The 24287-nt window shown below is 40.2% G+C and overlaps 1 protein-coding gene across 5 annotated transcripts in view; it reads right to left on the reverse strand.

Moving 5' to 3' along the window:
- The window catches only part of GRID1 (glutamate ionotropic receptor delta type subunit 1), a 701884-nt gene that overhangs the window by 191447 nt on the left and 486150 nt on the right, over positions 1-24287 (reverse strand). For all 5 annotated transcript variants that reach the window (XM_045437900.1, XM_045437898.1, XM_045437899.1 and 2 more), the window contains 2 exons: positions 23505-23666; positions 21896-22015 (listed from right to left, as the gene is read on the reverse strand). In XM_045437900.1, the coding sequence (XP_045293856.1) occupies positions 21896-22015; positions 23505-23666 (282 nt within the window). The remainder of the gene's footprint in view (positions 1-21895; positions 22016-23504; positions 23667-24287) is intronic.

A 24287-nucleotide genomic window follows, 5' to 3' on the forward strand; every position in this document is an offset into this window, starting at 1 on the left:
ATAAAATAGTTTTTACTGAGGAGAACAAAAGTACAAAATTTTTATTACCTAATTTCAAGGTTTACCATAAAGTTTCAGTAATAAAGTGTGGTATTAGCATAAGGACAGATGTATAAAAAATGAAACAGAATAGAGTCTAGGAAAAAAAAACAAACACATGTACATGCTCAATTGATTTTCAGTGAAGATACCCAAGCAATTCATTAGAGCAGCTTTTTCAACTGTTAGATAGCATATGTAAATAAATAATAACCTAAAGACCTTGATGCCTACTTCACACCATCTGCAAAACAATAATTCAAAATAGTTAACAGACAGAAAAGTAAGACCTAAAACTACAAATTTTCTAGAAGAAAATGTAGGGGACAACATTTATAGCTTTGCGGTAGGCAAATATATATATATATATATATATATATATATATATATATATATATATATAAATTGGATTGCATCACCATTAAACACTTACCCCCTTTAAAGAACACCATTAAGGAAATAAAAAGGCAAACTATAGGCTGGGAAAAATATTAATATTACATATATCTAAAAATGACTGGTATCCAGAATGTTAAAGAAACCATACAACTCAATAAAAGAAGACAAGAAACCCAATGTTTTAAATGGGCAAAAGATTTGAATAGACACTTCAGAAAAGAACACATTAGGAACTGCAAATAAAATGATGTTCAAAATCATTAGTCATTACAGGGGAGGGATTGGAAAACAGAGATGCCACTGTACAACTCCTATATGATAAAAAATGATACAAATTTAGTAGCCATACCAAGTTTTGGCAGAATGTGGAACAACTAGACCTTTCACACATTGCTGGTGACATTGCAAAATGGTATAGTCAATCTGGAAAACAGTTTGGTAGTTTCTCAGAAAGCTAGACACACACAAGTGCCATACCCCTAGATATTTACCCAAGAGAAATAAAGGCGTTACGTTCACATCCACATCACAAATTGTATGTGAATGTTCTTAGTGGCTTTATTCATGATCCAGAATTGAAAAGAATCCAAATGTCCATAAAATTGTGCTTCTATTCATGTAATGGAATACAATTCATCAATAAAAAGGAACAAACTACTCACATACAAAACAACGCAGAAAGACTCACAAACATCAGGCTAAGTAAAGAAAGTTGATAGGAAAGAGGACTATGCACTTTACTTACATATTCCAAAAATAGATAAAACTAATCTGTAATGACAGATAGGAGATCATCACTTGTGTATAATGTAGATGGGCACTGAATTCAAAGGAGTATGGAAATGTTCTACACCTTAAATAGAGTAGTGATTCTCCAGATGAACACATTTACTATTACTCATCTAAGTGTGCAGTTAAAATGCATACATTTTATTGTCTGCAAATTATATCTCAACAAAATTTATTTTAAAAGCTTTTACTAGAGGGGTGCCTGGGTGGCTCAGTCAGTTAAATATCAGAATCGTCATTGGCTGGGTCATGTTCTCAAGGTTCATGGGATGGAGCCCCATGTAGGGCTGTGGGCTGATAGAATGGAGCCTGCTTGGGATTCTCTCTCTGCCCCTCCCCTGCTCACATGTGTAGGTGTGCGTGCATGTGCTCATGCTCTTTCACTCTCTCTCAAATAAACATTGAAAAATTTTTTTAGGGGCGCCTGGGTGGTGCAGTCGGTTAAGCGTCCGACTTCAGCCAGGTCACGATCTCGCGGTCCGTGAGTTCGAGCCCCGCGTCGGGCTCTGGGCTGACGGCTCAGAGCCTGGAGCCTGTTTCCGATTCTGTGTCTCCCTCTCTCTCTCTGCCCCTCCCCCGTTCATGCTCTGTCTCTCTCTGTCCCCAAAAAAATAAATAAACGTTGAAAAAAAAAAAAGAAAAATTTTTTTTTTAATTTTCGAACTTTTACTAGAAAATATAAGAAAACATCTTTTTACCTGAGATTTAGACAAAAAATACTAATTTTAAAAGTAAAGAGAAATCAGCCTTGCTTTATTAAGAATTTATTTTATTTATTTTTAAGAATGAATTATTTAAAACAATTTTTTAAAGTTTATTTTTGAGAGAGAAAGAGAGAGAGAGACACAGAGTGGAAGTGGGGGAAGGGGAGAGAGAGAGGAGACACAGAATCCGAAGCAGGCTCCAGCACAGAGCCCTCGCGGGTCTTGAACCCATGAACCATGAGATCGTGACCTAAGCTGAAGTTGGAGGCTCAACCGACTGAGCCACCCAGGCACCCCAAGAATGTATTATTTTAAAGACACCATAAAGATATGGAAGAAAAAAAAAACCATGATACTAAAGACAGATGATAGCTGCATGACTTAAAGCCAAAAAGGCATAAGTTCCAGGAACAGATGAACTGAAGAACTCCCAGTAACCAGTGAGAAAATCAGAAATAATCCAATAATCAATAATAAACAGAAAAAAATGAGAAGTGAACGTTAACAGGAAAAATGTGCACTAAATAAACATGTGAAGAGACACTCAATCTTCACGGTGATCAGAAAAATGCAGATCAAGATGGAAACATGATAACAGCTGTACACGGTCTTGACCGGCAAAAATAAGAAGTCCAAGATATAGTCAGGGTTCAGAAGATGCAGGGCAACGGGGTATCATATATACTGCTGGCAGTGTAAATTAATACAGCCACTTTGGAAAACAAACCACTATCATAAGTTGATTTTTTAGTTAATTATTCACAACCCAGCAATTCCATGTCTGTACACAGTCAAGGGAAACTCTTGTACATAACCACATGTATGCCAAATAATGTTCAGAACAAGGAGGTTTATTAACAATGAAAAAAACAACTGAAATAAATCAAGTGTCTATGTCCAGGCAAATAGATAAATAAATCATATACTCCGAAAATAAAACATTATACATTTGTAAACATTAAACAACTTGTCTACATGTAACAAACTTCATTAACATAATGTTAATTTAAAAGTTAAGTACCAAGAGAATATTATAACATCATACCCTTATTTGAAAGTTCAAAACTATTTAAACAATGCATCAAGCTAGGGTGCGGGGCACAAATAAATATGTGAAAAATCATAAAAATAAGTAAAGTAAACTACCATGAAACTTATTCAAATGCATAAAATAACCATTTTCAGGCCTTTATATACCAACCAATACAAGACTGCGTTTGAGATAATGAAAAAAAAAAAACAAAAACAAAACATGAGACGAGCCTGATATTCACACTAGATCTTCTTACCTGAAGAACTTTTTCCATCCATTTTGCATGGAAATCAAACAAGGGCATGGGATGGCAATCTCACTAGGTGAAGAGAACACTTTGTAGTGCTGAGGTGAAACAAAATTCTGAAGGATGTTAAGAAAGGGAAGAAGCTGAAGTGACAAAGTACAAAATACCTCTGTATAAATTATGCACATGTTCGTAGATGACTCCTAAGGTATGAATCCAGCTTGCAAAGAATCTACGAGGATGTGATTGATGCACTGGGAGAATGGAGAAATGAGCAGATACCTCCGAGGACACAGAATAGTAGAGACATGTTAAACCATAGGCTAAAAACTTGAGTTTAAATATCTTGATGAATACCAATCACTTTCAACTGAGACCACAGGAGGCCATGTTCTAAGTCTAAGAATCCAGTTCTAAGAGTGAGGGAAAGACTACAATAGAATCATTATAACAAATTCTAAAACTAATCTCAATAGTACTAAGATAGTATGTTACTCAGATGTCTTCAAGTACAGCATTTCATAACCATCAGAGAAACACAATATAAGCCAGATCCTACAACATAAATCCCATACTGTCAAAGATAAAACAAAAATTACTACTATAAGTGTTTAAAAAAGAGTAACCAATAATCAAAAAAAACCAAATCTTTAGTAGATGAATACTGGAGCTAACATACCAAGATCTGAACATAAATAGTACATCTAGGTCATGTCTATATGTTAAGATAAACAGAAGAAATGAGAAAGAGTCTGGCTAGTTGTAATTTTTATACAGGTAATCTGAATCCATAAAAAAAGAATTATAAAGACAGTCAAGAACTGTAAAATAAAAATGTAAAATTAGATATTCACTGAATCAGTGTAAAAACTGGTCCCAAGAGAAGATGGGGCTAGTTAACTCAAAGACATGTTTATACCTGATATTCAAATAAAGCTCAGAGAGTGAAAAAAAAGGGGGAAATACAGTACAAAAGACATAAGTTCCTGTTAAACATATCTAATAAATGTTTAATTGTCTGAAAAAAAGAGAGAAGCTGTCATAAGCAACATTTAAAGAAATAATAGCTGAGAAGTTCTCAAATCTAATGAAATACATCAAACCATTGAATATAGCGGGATAAAGGGGAAAACACTATATCTTCCTAGACACATTATACTCAAACTTCTGAAAATCAAAGATGGAGAAAATCTTAAAAGCAGCTTAAAAAATTGTACACACACACACACACACACACACACATACTCCATGGAAAGGTGCAACAGTAAGAATGGTGACTGACTTTTCAAAATAAAATTTATGTAGATAAAAGACTAATGAAATTATATTTGTAAAGTATTTTTTAAAATAACAGGAAACCTGATTTTGATACCTGGAGAAAATATACTTCAAAAAAAAATGATGATGAGGGTACCTTGTGATAATGGCCATGAAATAAAATGGTTGCAGAAACCCTCTTGTAGATAGCAAATTATGAGCACTTTTATTAGTTATTTTCTTCTCTTAATTTATTTAAAAGACCTATGACTGGAGTTCTAGCTAGTCCATGTTGGCATAAATCTACTCTAGCCCATAGCTCCTGCTTGATGGACCTCTAATTTCTGGGCAAAATGCAAAAAACAATCACTTGAGGACTCTAACAGGTGACAAAAAATGTAGGCAGGATGTGGAAGGGCATCCAAAGTTAGAGAAGCAAACTGCATGCAGACGAGCTTCCTCTCTCTCTCTCTCTTGACACAGACAAAGAGATGGACTAGACACAGATAGAGATATATGTATTACTTAATTGCACATATATGCATATGCATGTATATATAATACATATATGTATATATATAATATATATACACATATAAACCCCACTCCCCGTTCTTGCTCCATTTTACCCTTTAGGGGGCTCTTATTATGATCAACATGGTGGTGTTGGTGATAGCAATGGTACCTAAAGGTAGCATGGAAACCTGTCATTGCTCTACATTCAGTGAGCCTGAACATAGAACAAACAAAAATTATCCAATCTGAAGAAACAAATAGGGGCAGAAAAGGTTAAGAATGAGAGAGCCTGAGAACCTATTGGACAATATTAATATTGATATATGTACCATTAGAACCCCAGAAGAAAAGAAAAAGGTTTTCACACAGACACATACATACACACACACACGCACACACACGACATTTAAAGTAATAATTACAGAAATTTTCCCAGTATTGGTAAAAGCTATACATTTATGAATTCAAGACATTCAATGAACTCCCAAAAGCATATACACAATACATCTTAATCAAGTTGCTGAAAACCAAAGGCAAAAAATTTTGCAGCTGAGGAAAACAACACGTTACATACAGGGGAACCAGGTTTGGGATGACCGTGGGTGTCTTGCAGAGAATATAGAGGTCAGGATAAAAAGCTGTCAACTTAGAATTCTATACCAAGTTAAAATATCCTCCAAGAAAAAAGAATTAAGATCTTCTCAGAAAAAGAGAAACTAGGAGAATTTTTTGCTAGAAGACCTGCACTACAAATAATGCTAAAGGAATTGTTACAGGCTAAAGAAAAACAATTTCAAAGGGAAACGTGGATCTCCCAGGGTAAAAGATGAATAAAAAATAAATGGTAAATATTTAAAGATTTTTTCCCCCACCGGAAGTACTTTTAAACAAGTATGACTGCTGAAATTAAAAAAAAATCATTATATTGTATACCTTGGGTTTCCAATGTATGTAGATATATATAACTCCTATAACACATAATAAATTAGAGATAAGCTGAGAGAATTATAGGAACCTATATGTTACAAGGTTTCTACATTTTATGTAACATAGTGTAATATTAACTCTAAGTAAACTGTGAAATACAGATAAATATAGATACAGAAATATAGATATATAATGATAGATCCCTAAATAAGGCCCTTAAATATTGGTACAAAGAGATAAGACCCAAAATGAAATAAATAAACTAAAATGGAACATTAAGAATATTCAAATATGTAATCCAAAAGAAAGCAAGAAAGGGGGCACAAAATACCAACATAAAAAGAAAATAAAACAAATAACAAAATTGTAGATATAAATGCAACTCTATCGATAATTAGCTAAGATGGTAATGGTCTGAACAGATATTGACAGGGTGGACAAAAAGGAGCACCTTACTATGAGCTCCCTATAGAAGTCATAACTTAAACATAAATGCTAGACAGATTGAAAGTAAATAGGTGGATAATGGCAAAACTTATTAAGTTTTATGGAATGTAGCCAAAGCACTGCTTATGGGGAAATGCGTAGCTTTTAAAGCTTACATTAGAGAAAGACTAAAGATACAAAATTAGTAACCTGTTTCCATCCTTAATTAGAGAAAAAAAAAGAGCAAATTAAACCCAAAAAAACAAAAAAGAAGGGGAATAATAAAGTTAAGAGAAGTGGGGCGCCTGGGTGGCGCAGTCGGTTAAGCGTCCGACTTCAGCCAGGTCACGATCTCGCGGTCCATGAGTTCGAGCCCCGCGTCGGGCTCTGGGCTGATGGCTCAGAGCCTGGAGCCTGTTTCCGATTCTGTGTCTCCCTCTCTCTCTGCCCCTCCCCCGTTCATGCTCTGACTCTCTCTGTCCCAAAAATAAATAAACGTTGGAAAAAAAAAAAAAATTAAAAAAAAAAAAAAAAAAAGAGAAGCAATCATTGAATTTGAAAACAGAAGAACAACAGAGAAAAATCAATGAAATCAAAAGCTGGCTTTTGAAAAAATCAATAAGACTGATAAAACTAGTAAGACTGACCAAGAAATAATGACACAAATCACCAATATCCCCAGTGAAAATGAGACATCACTACAGACTTTAAAATGATAAGGAAATATGGGGTGCTTGGGTGGCTCAGTCAGTTGAGCATCTGACTTTGGCTCAGGTCATGATCTCATGGCTCGTGAGTTCAAGCCCCATGTCGGGCTCTGTGCCAACAGCTCAGAGCCTGGAGCCTGCTTTGGATTCTGTGTCTCCTTCTTTCTCTCTGTCCCTCTTCCATTCACTCTGTCTCTGTCTCAAAAATAAATAAAACATTTAAAAATTTGTTACATAAAATAAAATAAAATAAAATAAAATAAAATAAAAAGTAATAAGGAAATATTATAAATAATTATATGCTCATAAATTAAACAACTTATATGATTAAGGACCAGTTCCTTAAAAGACATAAACTATCATAATCCCTTATGAAGAAATAGATAACCAGAATATCCCAAATATATATTAAATGAATAAAATTTATAATTAAAAACCTTTCAAAAAAGAAAATTTCAGGCATAGATGATTCCATTGATGAAATCTACCCAACACTTCAGGAAGAAATAATGGCTACTTTATACAATCTTTTCCAGAAAATGGAGGGAGCACTTGTGGGTGTATGACACAAAAATATTCGTTGTACAAACTGAATAGTAATAGCTTGTAGGGTTTTAAAATACATGCAGATCAACAGTTATGAAAGAGAAAATAATATTTTAAAAACAAACCACTCAAGGCAAAAAAGGAAGAGAAAACGAAGAATATGAAGTATGTGGATCAAACAGAAAATGAATAAGAAAATGATGACCATAAACCCAAACAGATTAGCCATTACTTGGAATGTAAACAGACAAAATAGCATCAATCAAAAGTCGAGAATTGTACTGTACTGAGAAGGGGATTAATAGCTTTAAAAGAAAAGAAGAAAAACAAAATTAAGTTATGTAACCAAACATATCAAGAAGCCATTGAAAAAAATAACAAATCATAGTAAAATAAATACAACTAAAAGCCCTGGACATTATGTAAGAGGCAACCAAAGGAGACCTTTGAGAGATAGGAAGCAGACAGCAAATGGGTCAGGGACCTTAGGACTGGAAGCACACAGTGGCAGAGTGTCTTATGGTCCCCAATCACCAGAAGAAAACATCTCAGGCCTGGAATTGGGAACTTCCAATCTAGCCCGAGGAGGCTAATTCTTCCTCAGTCAGCCCAGCCCAGAAGCACTGGCCTGGGAAATCCCTCAGGAGCTTCTCCAGCAACAAATGGCCCAGCCTATGAAATGCTTCCCTTCCACATCAGCCTGAGTCTCTGGTGACCCATCATGAGACACCTGGGCAGTTGGGCAGTCACCAACAGGGGTGATTCCACCACTACAAGTGCCCAATCCACTAGGCCTCATTGTCTCCATAGGTCTGAGAATCCCCATCTCACTGACAGTCACCAGGTAGCATTAACAGGGTGAATCCTGCCATAATCAGGGCTCAGCCAGGGAAGTACCCTCTATTCCCCAGAGGCAGGGTGATCTGACCACAAATGCCCAGGCTTGGGAAGTGGTCTTCACCTTCATAGGCCAGAGACTCCCTTCCTTTAACAAGAGGTAGCAAGTGACCCATCCTAGAGAAAACGCATTCACTCTCTCAGGAAGCCTGAAGAGGGAACAACAGAAACCCCCAAAGCACCAGATAAACTAAGCCAACCAAAATAACATCAGCTCTTAAAATTAAGTAGTCATTGGAAACACAGCAGACAAAAGTAGGACAGACTTATGTGCTAAAACTAAAGAGGGTAACTCCCTACTAAAATAAAAGATTTAAATAGAACACAGCCTCCTAAGAAAATTACCACAATGTTCGGAATACAGTAAAAAAAAAAAAATTACCCATCATACCAAGAACCAGCCAGATATCAATTTGGATGAGAAAAGACAATCAACCAATGCTAAGACCAAGATGATCAGATGTTTGAATTATCTGATAAGGATTTTAAAGGTCACCATAAAAATGTTGCAACATGCAATTACAAAGTCTTTTGAAACAAATGGAAAAAAAAGTAGAAAATCTCAGTAAAGGGAGTATAAAACAGAACAAAATGGAAGTCATGCAACTGAAAAAATACAATAACAAAAATTTAAAAACTCACTGGGTGGAATCAATCATAGAATTTAAATGGCAGGATATAGAATTGGCAATTGGAGAACAGAGCAACGAAATTTATCCAACATGAGTGGCAGAGAGAAAATAGACTGAAAAAGAGATGAATAGGACCTCAGCTAGGGACTTGAGGGACAAAAGACCTAACCTTCATTCCACTGAAATCCTGGAAGGAGAAAAACAAAAAGAGAAAGAAAGAGTATTGTTAGCAATTTCCTGAATTTCATATAAGACATATAAACCTACAGCCTCAAGAACATAGGAAGGCAAACAGGATAAATTCAAAGAAATCCACATCAAGACACCTCATAAGAAGACTTCTGAAAATCAAAGATGAAAAAAAAAAATCTTTAAAGCATCTAGAGAGAAACTATCTAGAAGAAAACCAATTTCAATGACAGTGCATTCTCCTCTGAAACGATGGAGACTAGTAGAAAATGGTACAACACTTCGCCACGTATCACTTCTCCAGATGAAAAATAAGAACTCTCAACCACAAATTCTGTATCTGGCAAAACTATCCTTCAGGGATGAAGAAGAAATAAAGACATGATCATATGAAGGAAACTAAAAGAATGTGCAGCTAGCAGACCCTTAAGATTGCCAAAGGACATTTATTAAACAAAAAGGAAAGGATAAAATAATTCTTGGAGCATCAGAAATACAAAAAAGAACAGCAAAAAGAGCAGAAATGAGTATATACATACCATAGACCGTCCTCTTCCTAAGTTTTATGAACCATATTTGATGATTAAAACATAAATTATAACACCCTCTGCTACTCAAAACAATGATATTTGAAAGTGAAGAAGGGAGAAGGGATGTAAATGAAAGGAAGATTTCCAGACATCACTTGAAATGACAAAATGCTGATATGAGTAGACTGTCACATGCGCGCGGGTGCGCACACGTACAAATGAAACTGAGAAAGTCTGAAACTGAATCCAATTCATGAACTGTATCAATGTCAATATCATGGTTGCTTTGCTGTACATGAGTATTACAATATGTTACCACTGGGAGAAACTTAATAAAGGGTACACTTGATCTCTATATTTCTCTATTATTTCTTATAATTGAATGCTAATTATGTTAATCTCAAAATAAAAGTTTAATTTAAAGAAGAATATTCTGAGAAGAATGAGAAATCAGAAGGTACCAAACTTTCCAAATATTGGAACATACTATAAAATATGAACATTATAAAATAATAATAATCCAAACAGCAAGGTATAGGATTGATATAGAAAAAGAAAAATCATAAACAGCATCCAAAAGGGAAAAAAATCTATGTGATTTACTATATTTATAGGAAAAAGGAAAATATAAACTTTATAATTATCTTAGTAGATGTAAAAGAGCCTTTGACTGAATTAATACCTTTCTTTTTTTTTTATTTTTTTAACGCTTATTCATTTTTTCACAGAGAGAGACAGAGGGTGAGTGGGGGAGGGGCAGAGAGAGAGGGAAACACAGAATCTGAAACAGGCTCCAGGCTCCGAACTGACAGCACAGAGCACGACGCGGGGCTCAAACTCATGGACCATGAGATCATGACCTGAGCTGAGGTCGGGTGCCTAACCAACTGAGCCAACCAGGTGCATCTTAATACTCCTTTCTTGATAAAACTGTTAGCAAACCAGAAACTCAGGGGAATTTTCTCAATCTTAAAACAAACACCTACTAAAAATATGCAGCAAATATAATGTAAAATTGTGCATTATAAAAAGCTGTCCTCTGAGACCAAGAACAGGATAAGAATGCCCACTATCCCTACATTTATTCAACTTGAATTAAAGACCCTAAGTAGTGTGATAAGGTAACAGGAAGGAAAGCTATAAAGCTATAAAAATGGGAAAGAAAAAATAAAATTCTCATTTTTCATATATGATGTGACTATGTATACACAAAATCTTAAGAATCTATAAGTAAACTATTGGAATAAATCAGTGAATACTTCACTAGAAGCAAGTTTAATATACAAAACCAATATCTATATACACACAACAAACAAGTAGAAAAATAAGTTTGATTATATACTATCTACAATACAATCACAAATATTAATATGGGGTGGGGATCAAACAAAAATTATTCAAGATCTCTATAGTACAAAACTACAAAACTTTCCTGAGGGAAATTAAAACTCTAAATAAATTGAGGGGTATAGTATGTTCACGAACTGGATCACTCACTCAATATTTGTAAGATGGTAACTCTCTAAGGTGATCCAGAGTCCATGCAATCTCACTGAAAATCCCAGATTTTTGTGGGGTGCCTGGGTGGCTCAGTTGACTGAGCATCCAACTCTTGACTTTGGCCCACGTCATGATCTTATGGTTTGTGAGACTGAGCCCTGCATCAGGCTGACATAATTTTTTTAATATATCTTGCCTCCAAAACACACCATACACAGAGACTGATTCCAGATGTAATGGAGATACAAAGGAGAAGTGTAAAACAAAACATTTAGAAGAAAATATAGGATGACAGTTTCATGTTCTTAAATAGGTATACATCTTTTAAACAGCAGAGCAAATGTAGTAAACAAATAGGGAAAAAAATAGTCAACTAGATAAATGAAAACACATTAAAATTCAGAATTTCTGCTCATTAAAAGATGTCATTAAGAGCATTAAAGAGGCAAGGCACAGCATGTGAGAAAACAATTCCAATACATATAAAGGACAACATATCTAGTTCACCTACAAATCACTAAGAAAAAGGCTGAAAACCAAGTTTTTAAAAAAAATGCATGAAAGACCTGAACAGGCATCTCACGAAGGAGATCTCCAAATGACCAATAAACACTTGAAAAGAAGCTCAACATCATTAATCATCATGGAAATGAAGTAACCCCAGTGCGAAACCATTACCTACCCAGCAGAATGGCTAACATGTGAAGGACTAACAATCCAAGTTAGTTCACTGAGGGTGAGTGAAGGACAGATGACGCTCTTAGGAAAAATCCATAGGTATGTAAGCCGGTAACAAGCATTTTAGAAAAGTGTTTAGCAGTATTTGTTAATCACACACATACTTTCTGACCTAGTAATTCCATGCTCAGGTATATATACCCAACAGAAAGACATATATAATGCATCTAAAGACAAAACCATGCACCTAAGAATGTATGTTCCCCAAAAACATGCATCTAAGAATATTTAAAGTGGGATTGTTGGTAATAGAAAAATCTGGAAACAGCTCAAGTGCCTTCAACTACAGAATAAAGTATGAAATAGTCACAAAAGGTATATTATACATCAATATATATTAATTATGTCTTTTTATTTTCTGTGTTTCTGATGCTTTGCTATCCAGGGTCCTGCTAATCCTTAGAGAGACCACCCCTTCTAGGACTAGCCAATTCCCAGTGACAGTAAATGACTCTCTTGCAGGGGTGCCTTTCATATGCAAACTAACCAATCCAGAGCCTGTCTCACCACCCCCGATCACCTGCTTTATGGAGCATTTTCACTCTGGGCTAATTCCTTTGCCCTCATCCTAGGGTGAAATATCAGACAACTCAGAGCAGCCCCTACATCCCAGAGCCTGTTGAAACTAATGTCATTTCAAACCCAATACTGACTCTGCTTACCCTGTCTCACTATTCCTGCAAAAACCACCATAAAGGCTCTTGTCCACATTTTCCCCCATGGCCTTTGCCTCCTGACTGACTCTGGCACTTCCCTTTGTAGCCCTGTGTGGTGTGACATTTGGCCACCTCCAGGGAACTGTTAACTATCATTTCAACGGTAGGCATCTCCTGATCTGGTGTCCTCACCATACTTGATTAACAATAAAACCTACATTAAAAAAATTTTTTTTAATGTTTATTCATTTTCGAGAGACAGAGACAGAGTGTGAACAGGAGAGGGGCAGAGAGAGAGGGAGACACAGAATCTGAAGCAGGCTCCAGGCTCCGAGCTGTCAGCACAGACCCTGATGCGGGGCTCGAACTCATGAACTGCGAGATCATGACCTGAGCTGAAGTCAGATATTTAACCGACTGAGCCACTCAGGTGCCCCAAAACCTACATTTTAAAATACAGTAAGAATGAATAAACTAAAAGTACATACAATAATAATAATGAAACTCACAAACGTGACATTGAGCAAAAGAAGGCAGTTACAAAAGAGTATGGAGTGTGTGCATTAGATGTCAATAGTATTTCCGCTGGTGGGTGTAGCGACAAGAAGGAGGCACAAGGGTTATGCTGTAGTCACTGACGATGTTCTGTTTCTTGATGGGGATGTAGACATGCATGAGCATGTTCACTTTTTGAAAACACACTGTGATTTACTCATGATTTAGGCACTTTGCTATACGGGTGTTACATGTCAGTTTACATTAGGAAAACGACTAAGACTCAGCCACAATTATATTCAGAATAAAATAGAATGCATTCCAAAACAGGAAAGAACAAATTATCTGATACCTCATGGAATAAGTTCAAAAATCAACAATAAGACAAACACTAGGCAGCAGGGAGACGCGAAGAAAAACAAATCAATTAATTAGAGAAACATAAAATACAACAAAATTGATTAAACAAATTAGATCTAGTTCTTTGAAAAAGATCAATAAAGAAATTCTGTCTAGCCTAACCGAGAAATAAAGGGAGACAACACAAATACACAACAGTAGCAATGAAAACAGAAATATTTCAACATATAGATACTTTCTAAATTATTGCAAATATTATACAGAGTTTTAGTAATGAATTTGAAAACACCAGTGTTATACAAGATTTTCTGTAAAGTAGACTACTAAAAATTACTCAAAGAAATGTAGAAATCAGGAAAGAGAATTTCCAAAACATCAGAGTAATAGCTCTAAGACCAACAACCAGCCCAGGTAACTTTAGGAGTTAAATGTTTTCCAACTTTACAGAGCTCTGTCCCTCTAAGTGCAAAAGAGTGAACGATTCTCTACCCATGTTATGCAGGGAGTACAAGCCTAACACAAGTTGAACACAAGCATCTGAGAGGGAAACTATAGGTCAATGTCACATATCCATGTAGGTGGAAAATCTCAACAGCAATAACAAAAAAGCAAAACCATCACTGTATAAAAATGGGTAGCCAGGCTCAACTCCTGGGAGAGGTTTCCTCATTTATAAAAGGAAACAACACACACAAAAAAATGACCCTCTTCTTCCACTTGCTACTGTCTCCCTGGGTATGACAGCTGGAACTACCACAGCCATCCTGAAATTATGAAGAGAGCTCAGACTACACCCTGGGGACAGGCAAGTAGAAAGATGAAAAAGACCCAAGCCTTTGATCTGGGCACAGAACGTCTGCCTTGGCCAACTCTGGAGCTACCCTAGCACCAGGCCTCTTTCTATGTGAGATAATAAGTCTTCCTTATTGTTTAATCCACAGGAGATGAGCATTCTGTTACCTGCAGACAAGTGCATTCTAAAAGTATACAAAGATTAATTATATTGAACCTGAGAGGGGGAAAAAGGGAGAAAAGAGTCTAAGAATGTTTTAAAAGTCAATGGTGAGATATGGCAAACTTAGCAGAGCACATGATAAATGTGATGTTCAAGTCAATAGGGAAAGGAAGGATTCCTGAATAGTAGGAACCAATACTGAATAACGTAAAAGTTAGGTCATCACATCACAATTTATCCCAAATCAATCCCAAGTAGATGGCAGATTACACGGAAATAAAATCAAACTGTAAAAATACTAGAAGAAAGTATGGGTGAATAGTATCTACTCTGTGAATTGGGTACGACTTTCTAAAAAATACAAATACATAAACTGTTAAGTGTCTCTATGTGAAATTATTTTCTTCAGAGGCAAACAGTTAATGGGAAGAAAATATTTGACACAAATAACTATCAATTCCCTTCTGAAAGACTGGTTATAGGAACTGACAAGAAAAACTTCATCCCCAATATAAAAGAACAAAGGATCTAAGGTGTAATTTACAAAATATGAAATACAACTGACCAATGACTATATTTTTAAGTGCACAATTCCACAAGAAATGGAAATTTATCAACATTATTTTTACATGCTGCTATCAAATTGGCAAAAATGTTTAATATATCACTCAATGTTTTAAGCATAGGATCCAACAGAAACTTCCATATACTACTAGTGGATGTAAAAATTATTAAATCTTTCTATAATCAATTTGAAAATAGGTATCAACTATATAAAGAACTTTAAAAAATTATTGTCCTTGGTTTGGTAATTCCCCTCCTTAAGAAGTAGAAGGACATAAATATAGATGCAATAAAATTGCATATATTTTGGAAGTCCATTCCAACATTATTCCATAGTATTATGATATAAATGCCTAAACATTCACCGTATAGGAAGACGAAATAAGTGATGGCTCCTTGTAAGCTGAGAAATGTGTTTCCATTAAAAATCATAGTAAAGAAGAGTGAAAGCAATGAGAAAATGCTTCCAATGTAGCATGAAGTGGAAAAGTCAGGATATAAAATGTATGTACAATAAACAGCAATTTGATCAATATACATATCACTTTCTCTATCACTATGAACAGAGCAAGGGAAAAAAAAGAAAAAAAAAGAAAAAAGAAGGCAAAAGCACCAGAAATGCTAACAGTATTTATTCCTCGATTCAGAGATCATGGCTGACTTTTATATTCTTCTTTTCATTTATCTGTATTTTCTAATCATTCTACCCTAAATGAGCATGTATTGATGCTATCTTCAAAATGAAGTGATACATGTACTTAAAATGAAATACTTAATTGTATCTTTTCCTTATCCCTTTACTCGGATCAAGCTGCAGGGTTTGTTTTGGTTCTCAGCTCTATCAAAAGTGGTTCTGCACAAGGGTTCGGAACGCTTGACATTTTACTCGGGAAATATGCTGCAAGAATGCTAATCCATGATGAGACTGAAGTTTATTTCTCTTCTGTGACTCACTGTGCACAGCTGGGAGCCTCTATCAGAGCAGCTTCATAGACACACTGCACAATACTCTGGCTGGATTCTCCCAGCCCCACCACTGCCCATCTCTCTTTCCTCACTGCTCAATCTACGACGTAGCTCCTGGTACCAGCTGCTGGAGCCGCCGGGTAAAGGATTCCACCTGTGCCCTAAGAGGCAGTCTCTACTTCATCACTAGAGCTATCCTGTCTACTGGCTGCTGCCTCTTCCACCTGGCCTCACTGCTTAGAACTTCTGAACCCTGAGAATGTGGGACGATTTGTTAACACAGTGTGGCAGACCTGGGCAAGAATGTTAATGATGCATGTTCAAACCCCTGGAGGGCTGGGGTCCTAAGGCATGGCGATCACTACATGATGAGCAATTATGACTCTGAATTATCAGCAGTCACGGACCCTCCCAGGGACATGATATCAAGGAGGGCATTTGATTCCTGTCCAAAGCCAGCTTTCATGAAGAATGGAAATTGACAGAGAAAACGGAAGAAGCATCTTAAACTGGTTAAAGGAGAATGAAGGCCTCCTAGTTCCTCGGGTAATTACTGGAATGAGGAGGCTGAGCCAAAGGCATTGGTGGAACTTCAGCAGGCTCTAGACCAACAGGAAACGGCTCTGAGGCCCTAATGCTGGCTCTGGAGGTGGTGGGTAGGGTGGGGTGACAGGAGGATGGGGTGGAAAGTAGAGTGAGGGGGTCATGGAACCGCATTGTCCTGAGTTCAGAAAAAATGCCCCAGGTCCTCTGCTACAATCACCCTCAGGTAATCTGCCCTCCAGCCCCAGCACAGTCACATGATTGCTGGTGCTACATAACTGAGTCTTTCCAGTCTCTGGGCCTCAGTTTCCCAAGAGGAGCTGCTCAAAAAACCACAGAGATACTGGGGATGGGAAAGATGGGGCAGGGGAGCTCAGGGTCCCCTACCCCAATTCCCTATCTATGGCAACCACTCCATGTCTGCTTCTACAACTATTTAATGTATTTGGGTTCCAAGAAGATTCTGCTGGAACAGATTTTCTAGGACTAAAGTAAAGCTTGAAAACACTGGACTAAATTCTTTCTCAGTCTTTTGGCTCTCTGTCACAAGGAACAGAAACAGCCCGTTCTCTCTCATCACACCAGAGTATTCTTTGTCCTGGAATGCCAACACATAGAGCAAACTCATAGGCTTTCCTGATGCTTTCTGCCCACCTTCCCACCCTCCTGGCCAAGGAGACAGGCCAGCCTCCACGAAGCCAGTGAATCAGGTGGATAGCGCCCATGGGAAATGAAGTTCAAAGGGCCTTCGGGCAGCTGGCAGTTTCCCTAGGGTGTCACTGCAGCAGGGACTCTTGTGTTAGTGGAAGGAAATGTGTCCCCCACATCAGTATCATTGGGATGGAAAAGGGTGGAGATGCTCAGCAATCATGTCACAGAAAAATGTTTCTGCAAGGCTGTAGCTTGTGTCATACTTGTGGGGAAAAAAAGACACCCACGTTTTCCTTCTTCCTTTAATCACACCAAAACAGTTCTAAAAACAAAATTTCATCAGAGGCCAAGTTCCCAGCACACTCTCCCTCATGGTCTTTATATAAGGAGTGGATATCTGGTCCCATGCATGGAAGGGGGAACGGTCAGTGCCGGTCACACAGAGCCCTCCTCCTGTCTCTGGCCTCAGGCTTTGGGTACAGCCCAGGGAGCTTCAAGGTGGAAGGCCACGTTCTTTTTTTTAAGTTCATTTATTTTGAGAGAGACAGAGACAACATGAGTGGGGGAGGGGCAGAGAGCAAGGGAAAGAGAGATGCCATGCAGGCTCCACACTGTCTGCACAGAGTCTGACATAGGGCTTGATCCCATGAACCGTGGGAGTATGACCCAAACCGAGACCAAGAGTCAGATGCTTAACCAACTGAGCCACCCAGGCACCCCATGGAAGGCCATGTTCTAAGCCTGCCTAGAAGTGTCTGCTCTTTTGGGGTCTGGGATAGAATGCTCAGAGATGGGGTGTGGCCCCACCTGCCAGAGGCTGATGGCCCACACCACACAGGAGAGTACTCACTGCCCAGCGCTGCATCAGGGTCATTACACCAACTGACCCCCTGATTCGACCAGGAGACCTGTATTATCTGCACCTCCCATCTGAGAAAATGAAGGTTCAGAGAAGGGAAGTGGCTGCAAAAACTCAGGAGAAGCAGATCCAGGAGTGACACAAAGGCCCCCAAGTCAGTGAGACAACATATGTGTAAGGCACCTATGTTCACAGTAGGTGTTCAATGGTCCCTGCTCTGTTCCCTCCTGTCCTATGCTAAACAACTTTCCATACCCCAACCTTTGGTAACTTCCTGACAGGTGGTTTCCAACAATCCCACCCAGTTCATGTCATAAGCTAAGGACATTTGCCTGAGTAAGCCCGTGGGACTCTCCTTTGCAGATTTCTGTCCGAACAAAGAGAAAGCCAAGTAGAAACTGTGGAGCTCTGATAGTAACAAGCATGCACCTCCAGGTAAAATGCCAGGCCAAGTCCTATGGGAGCCTGACGTGACTTTCCAGCAAAGCCTGCTCCCCATGGGGTTGCTTGGTGATCACCCATGCCAGACAGCTCCAAGCCGAACACAGAGATGACTGATATTTTGCCGGGAGTTACACAGCAGGCTCGTGACATAGACCTTTGATTTTGCCATCCAGCACTCCCTCAACAAGAACGCACTTCCTGGATGAGATAATTTAATTAGTATTTGTCCAGCACCCTGCAGCGAAAGGCAATCACCTACCCCTCCATCCTCTGAAGGGGCTGAATAATCCACAGTCTCTTGATGCCATTTAATCTAAAACGTCTGGGTGACTCACCCTCCCTGAGATTTCCCTCCAGAGTATTTACCTTAAGAAAACATCCATTTGTTCCCTAATTTAAACAATTCCTCTTGGTTTAAATCTTAAAGAAACTACTTGGTTTTTGTTTTTGTGCCCGTGTTTGTTTGTTTGCTAGTTATTTTTAAAGTTATATATACACATGCGTATTTATATATACCTATATACTTGTATATACATATATACATATAGGTATACATATATAATTAAGATATATTTATTATAATAACAGCTTACAGAATATATAAGATATAGAATTTATATAAATATAAGTAGAGAGAGAGAATAGAATATATACATATATTGAGATAAGCACCATTTTTGCAGAAAACCTCTGACCCTGCTCTAACATGACAGCATCTAGCAGTCAGCCCAATTGGCTCCTGTAACCATTCTGAATCGGGTGTGGCCAAAGAGATGCAGTTGAGGGGGCTCCTCAGAGGTGCCCCTGCTTCCTTAGAATGAATGATCTCTGCCTTTGTGTGTTTCAGGACCCTAACCCTCAAATCTGCTCTCCACCCTAAACTTTACTTTTAGGTCACACCAATTTCCCAGCCCTACCCTTCACAGCTCTGTCTTCTACCAGGAACCATAGCCCAGAGCTGCCTTCAAATGCTGCCCTAAGCCTAAGCACTCTGCCCCAGTCCCCTTGCCTTGCTTCATCCTGAAACCTCCCAGACCTTGTTTGAATGCACCCTGGGCCTGAATAACAAACATTTGCTAGGGTAAATCCCATTCCCCGCTTTCCAGATAACTTCTCCTTAGCAGAGATAAGCTGCCAGGCAGACAGATAACAACTGGGATATGCAGTTATTAAGGTCAGATTTTAAAATGACAAAAGGATACGTTTTAAAATAAAGCCCACTTGAAAATCAGCTTCCCTTCCAACTCAATTACATTCAGGCCTCCTGCTCTCCGAAGCTCCTTAGACTGAGAGATTCCAGCTCCCATTGGCTTCGGGGGTATTGGAGGAGAGTTGCCATGGCAACATGGAAGGCCCAGACACCTGAAACAGGAAGTGGAGGACACGGTGTCTCTGGGTCTCTCAGGCACCTGGAGCTGCCAGTGTGGCCCTATGAGGCAGAGGCCCCCACAGCCAATGTTCCCACCTACTGTGGGACCTTGTTGAAGCTAAGCTAAAAGAAGGGTGATGGGGGCAGCAAGGGAGCCAGCAGGCAGGGCCTGAGTGTCTCCAGCCTCTCAGGACCACGGGGATGAAGGCACGTATGGTAGCAGATGTGAATAGTCGCTTCAGCAGGTAGCTACACTCTGCAAGACCGTGTTGTAACAGAGTGACTAAAAGGGCTCCCCGATGCTGGTTTCTCCTCACCAGCTGGAAGTCCTAACACAAGCCAACTTCTGTTGCCATCATGAATGACCCAGACCAGTGCTGACCACCCATCCCTGGCCCCAACCAAGCCTCACAGCTTTGGGCATCCCTAGTAGACACCACAAGCCACCCCTGATGCCCTTGACATTGCACATTACACCTTGGTCCTCCAGGGTTATCACACCATAGTAGCCAACTCACTTTACGATGGCACAAACAAACCTCTGAGCTCAAAAATATCATCAAACCATGTTTGTCACTGTTGCACCATGACCAATTTTTGAACCTCTTATTATTTAAATGACCAACCTATGACTCCACCTTCTGTCATAAGATGGGCTGAAACCCCCCAACTCCCACATCACATATGGACCCCCAGCCATCCCAGTCTCTTGGTGGTGACAACCATCCCTGGCATGTCCTCTAGCCCTTACACCCTCCACCATTCCATACATGTATCCTTCTACCTGCTCCTCAAGGAGCACAGCCAAGAATCCCCTCACCCAGATTCTCAATATCCCAACAGCACGTTAGCCTTTCCTGCCCCTCCACCACCCCCAGATAATGCTGGAGGCCAGGCTAGAGGGCTCATTGCCAAGGGTTTATCCTGCCCTGAAGAGAGCTCACTATGCCCTATTCATCTTTTGGGCACTAATTAGTAGAGATGTCCTCCTTTCAAGTGTATAGAAATATATGTGTGTGTGACTATATGAGCCTGTGCCCGAGTGTATGCCAACTAGTTAATGGCCCAACAAACACTGGGCCTTCTATGTGGACCATTCCTAGGAGTGCATCTAAGCCAGCTGGGTGACCTGGCCCTGGGCAGCCAGCCACTGGCCTTTACCTGCAACCCCATCATCAGCCCCGCACTGGCTCACAATGACCACATCTGAAGTTCTTGGATAACTGTTCCAATACCTTTCTTGCTACATTGACTTCTTGGTCCTAATACCTACCAGACTCTTGACTTCACAAGCCTCCCCTTAACTTTGGGGTTCCAACTCTGAGGACAGGCTACCTTCCTCACCCCCAAGTCTTCAGCCCTGAAAATCTCCCATAGGAGGAGAGAGAAAAAGGCAAAGTATCACCAGAAAGAGACCCCAGGCCAGCCACTTGCATTAGCACCAAATAAAGTAGCCTAACCCCACCCTGAGCTATGTGGCTTGTCTGTCTCTCCCATCTCCCTCCACTGGGCTCCACTGCTCCCTGCTTCCCACACTCTTCGTGGCTCATTTTTCTGTTCTTAGATCTGGGGGGGAACTGGCCGTAACAGCAGACTCCTGCCTCAGCCACAGTTACACCTGTCCCTGCGGTTGGGCTAATTTTGGCCACTCTGGGGAAAATACATTATCCCTTCCAGCCTCAGCCTAGGCCTGCATGGTTGGCCATCCAGGGCCAAGCAGTGAGACCAGGTGGTGCCAGGGGCCCTGCTGTACTCAGAGACTGTATTAGCAGAACTTCCTGGCTGAAAACTACTCTTAGCCTTCTCCACACTGTGCCCCATAAACACCAGCAACAATGGCAGCAGCATCAGAGAGAGACAGGAAGAGGGGATTTTTGTGCTGGTTAACACCTGCTCAGAACACAGAGCCAGTGACCCAGGCACAGGAGGAGAGGGAGAAGGGTGCCCTGATGCTTACCTTCCGCATGTCTTTGCCAAAGGTCTCACTATAGGTTGTGCCGAGGATTTCAAACTGGACGTAGGGATTCGAGCTGTCCTCCCGAAACTCCATCACCCCTGTGAGGCCAGTGATGTGACCCTGCAGGAGAGAAGGAAAACCCATTGAGGAAAATATGGATGGAAGGGATAGAGTCCCAAAGACAAAGAAGGGAAGGAAGCAGTCACCAAGAAGGGGACAATCAAGATCTTGAGGAAGCACCAGACAGGCTATAAATGAGGACCGGGCTGCTAGCAGTCCTATAGCCGCAGAGCAAGATTGACACTTCCTAGACCGCTGCTCACAGGGGAAATCCCTAAGGCTTGCACTTGATATTCAGGTGGTCAGTATGATTAGAGCACATGCTCTGTGCCACATATCGTGCTTGCTATATAGGTCAAAAAGTGACAGTTCTGTCTCCACCCTCCTGGAGCTCACAGTCTTTCCGTGCATCCTGCTCCATGGGTCACCTTAGCCTGAGCCAAAAGAAAAGTCAAAGGTCAACAGAGCCTTTGGGCAGCAAAGCATGAGCACTAGAGGCCAACACCAGCTCAAGTCCTGGCTTTGCCACCTGTGTCACCTTGGGCAAGCCATCTCCCATCATCTCCAGCCTGAAGTTAATTAGATCCACATCACAGGGCCTGCAAGGGGCAAAGGATAAAATGTGTACAAAGCACGGTGTCTGGCACAGACTGGCTGTGGTGGGTGTGCAAGCCCTGCCCCCTTCTCAGGCCATTCAGTGGGTTCTGTAGAAGCAGGTGGCTGAAGGGCTGAGGGAGCCTATGGCAAACCCCCTCTCGCTTCAACCTCCCCCTCCCTAGGGTGGCGGTTCCATCCAGCCTTGTTCTCCCATAGACCACGAGCTGGGAGAGTCCCAGATCCTGAGCTGGCCAAAGAGGGGCCCCAGCTCTGGCTCAGGCTGCAATAGATTCAACCAACACCGGAATACGTTCACTGCTATTGACAGTGCACACAATTCATTGTGACTACAATTCCTAGCACTATAGATTTCCCTAAATGCTCTTTTGAAGCCTCTGAAAGCCAATTCACTCTAACAAGTCTTCTATGGATTACCCAATTCACTTCAAATTCAGCCTTCCAACTTGGTGTCGTGCCTGAGTGTGTGCGACAGGTCATAAATGCAGAACACATGTGCACACACACGAACACACACAAGCTAAAGTCTTAGCGATCAGCACGTGTACTGCATACTGAGACAGCCTCTCTTATGAATAGTGGCCAACTGCATGGTAGGGTATCTGGCTCACCAGAGCTGGGCAGTTGCCTCCATTGGTTGCTTAAGCAACTCCAAAGTCCAATCTCCTTGTAGAAAACAGAGAAAACAATAATAATAAATCTATGAAGCCCAACTCACCAGCCCTAAATGCTGGGAAAGGAAGAGTGGCAAGGAGGGAGGTCTGTGGGGGGCCTGCAGGGACAACCACACAAAGAGCTCAGTTTCAGACCACCTGCTCAAGGGTGTGTGTGTGTGTGTCTGTGTGTGTGTGTGTCTGTGTGTGTCTGCACACATGTGCATGCAAGGAAGGACCTGTCTTCAGCCTTAGCCCAATGGGTGTCCCCTTACACACACCTTTTTGATCGTGTCCAGCATGGACCTTCCTCCATTCCATGGCTTGGTGGACTTGCGTATACAGTTCAGGCTCGCCATGCTATGCCACTTCCGGTCCTCCAGCTTCCGGTGGAAGGCATTGGCCAGCATCAGGACACTGTCATACAGGTAGAGGTTGGAGATCTGCAAACACAAAGGCGGTGAAACCCTTTCCACTGATGCATTTTCAGAGAAGGGGAGCAGCAGAGGCCTTGGGTGATCCAGGATGCCAACACTAACAAGTGGTGCCAGTATCTATACCACAATCCTCTAGCTTTTAGTTGTTCATTCAAAAACCTTGGGGCACCTGGGTGGCTCAGTTGGTTAAGCGACCAACTTTGGCTCAGGTCATGATCTCGCGGCTCGTGAGTTTGAGCCCCACGTCAGGCTCTGTGCTGACAGCTCAGAGCCTGGAGCCTGCTTCTGCTTCTGTGTCTCCCTCTCTCTCTGTCCCTCTCCCAATCACACTCTGTCTCTGTCTCAAAAATAAATAAACGTTAAAAAAATTTTTTTAAACAAAAAAAACAAAAACCTGGCCAGGCACTGGAGTCTTAAGCAGAATAAGAACTAGCCCTGATTCAGGAACTAGAGTGGGAAGTGGATCTGTACATCATGAGAACCAGCATGGTCATCACCATGGTTGAGACTTGCACCCAGGCTTTGTGCAAGACTGGAATGGGGCAACCTGCCCACATAACACAGGATGGAGGGAAGGATAGACAGAAAGCTTGGTCTAGAAGGATTAGTAGGATAAAGGGTAGAGAG

Source organism: Leopardus geoffroyi, chromosome D2, assembly GCF_018350155.1.
Source record: "Leopardus geoffroyi isolate Oge1 chromosome D2, O.geoffroyi_Oge1_pat1.0, whole genome shotgun sequence".
In the NCBI taxonomy this organism is placed as follows: Eukaryota; Metazoa; Chordata; class Mammalia; order Carnivora; family Felidae; genus Leopardus; species Leopardus geoffroyi.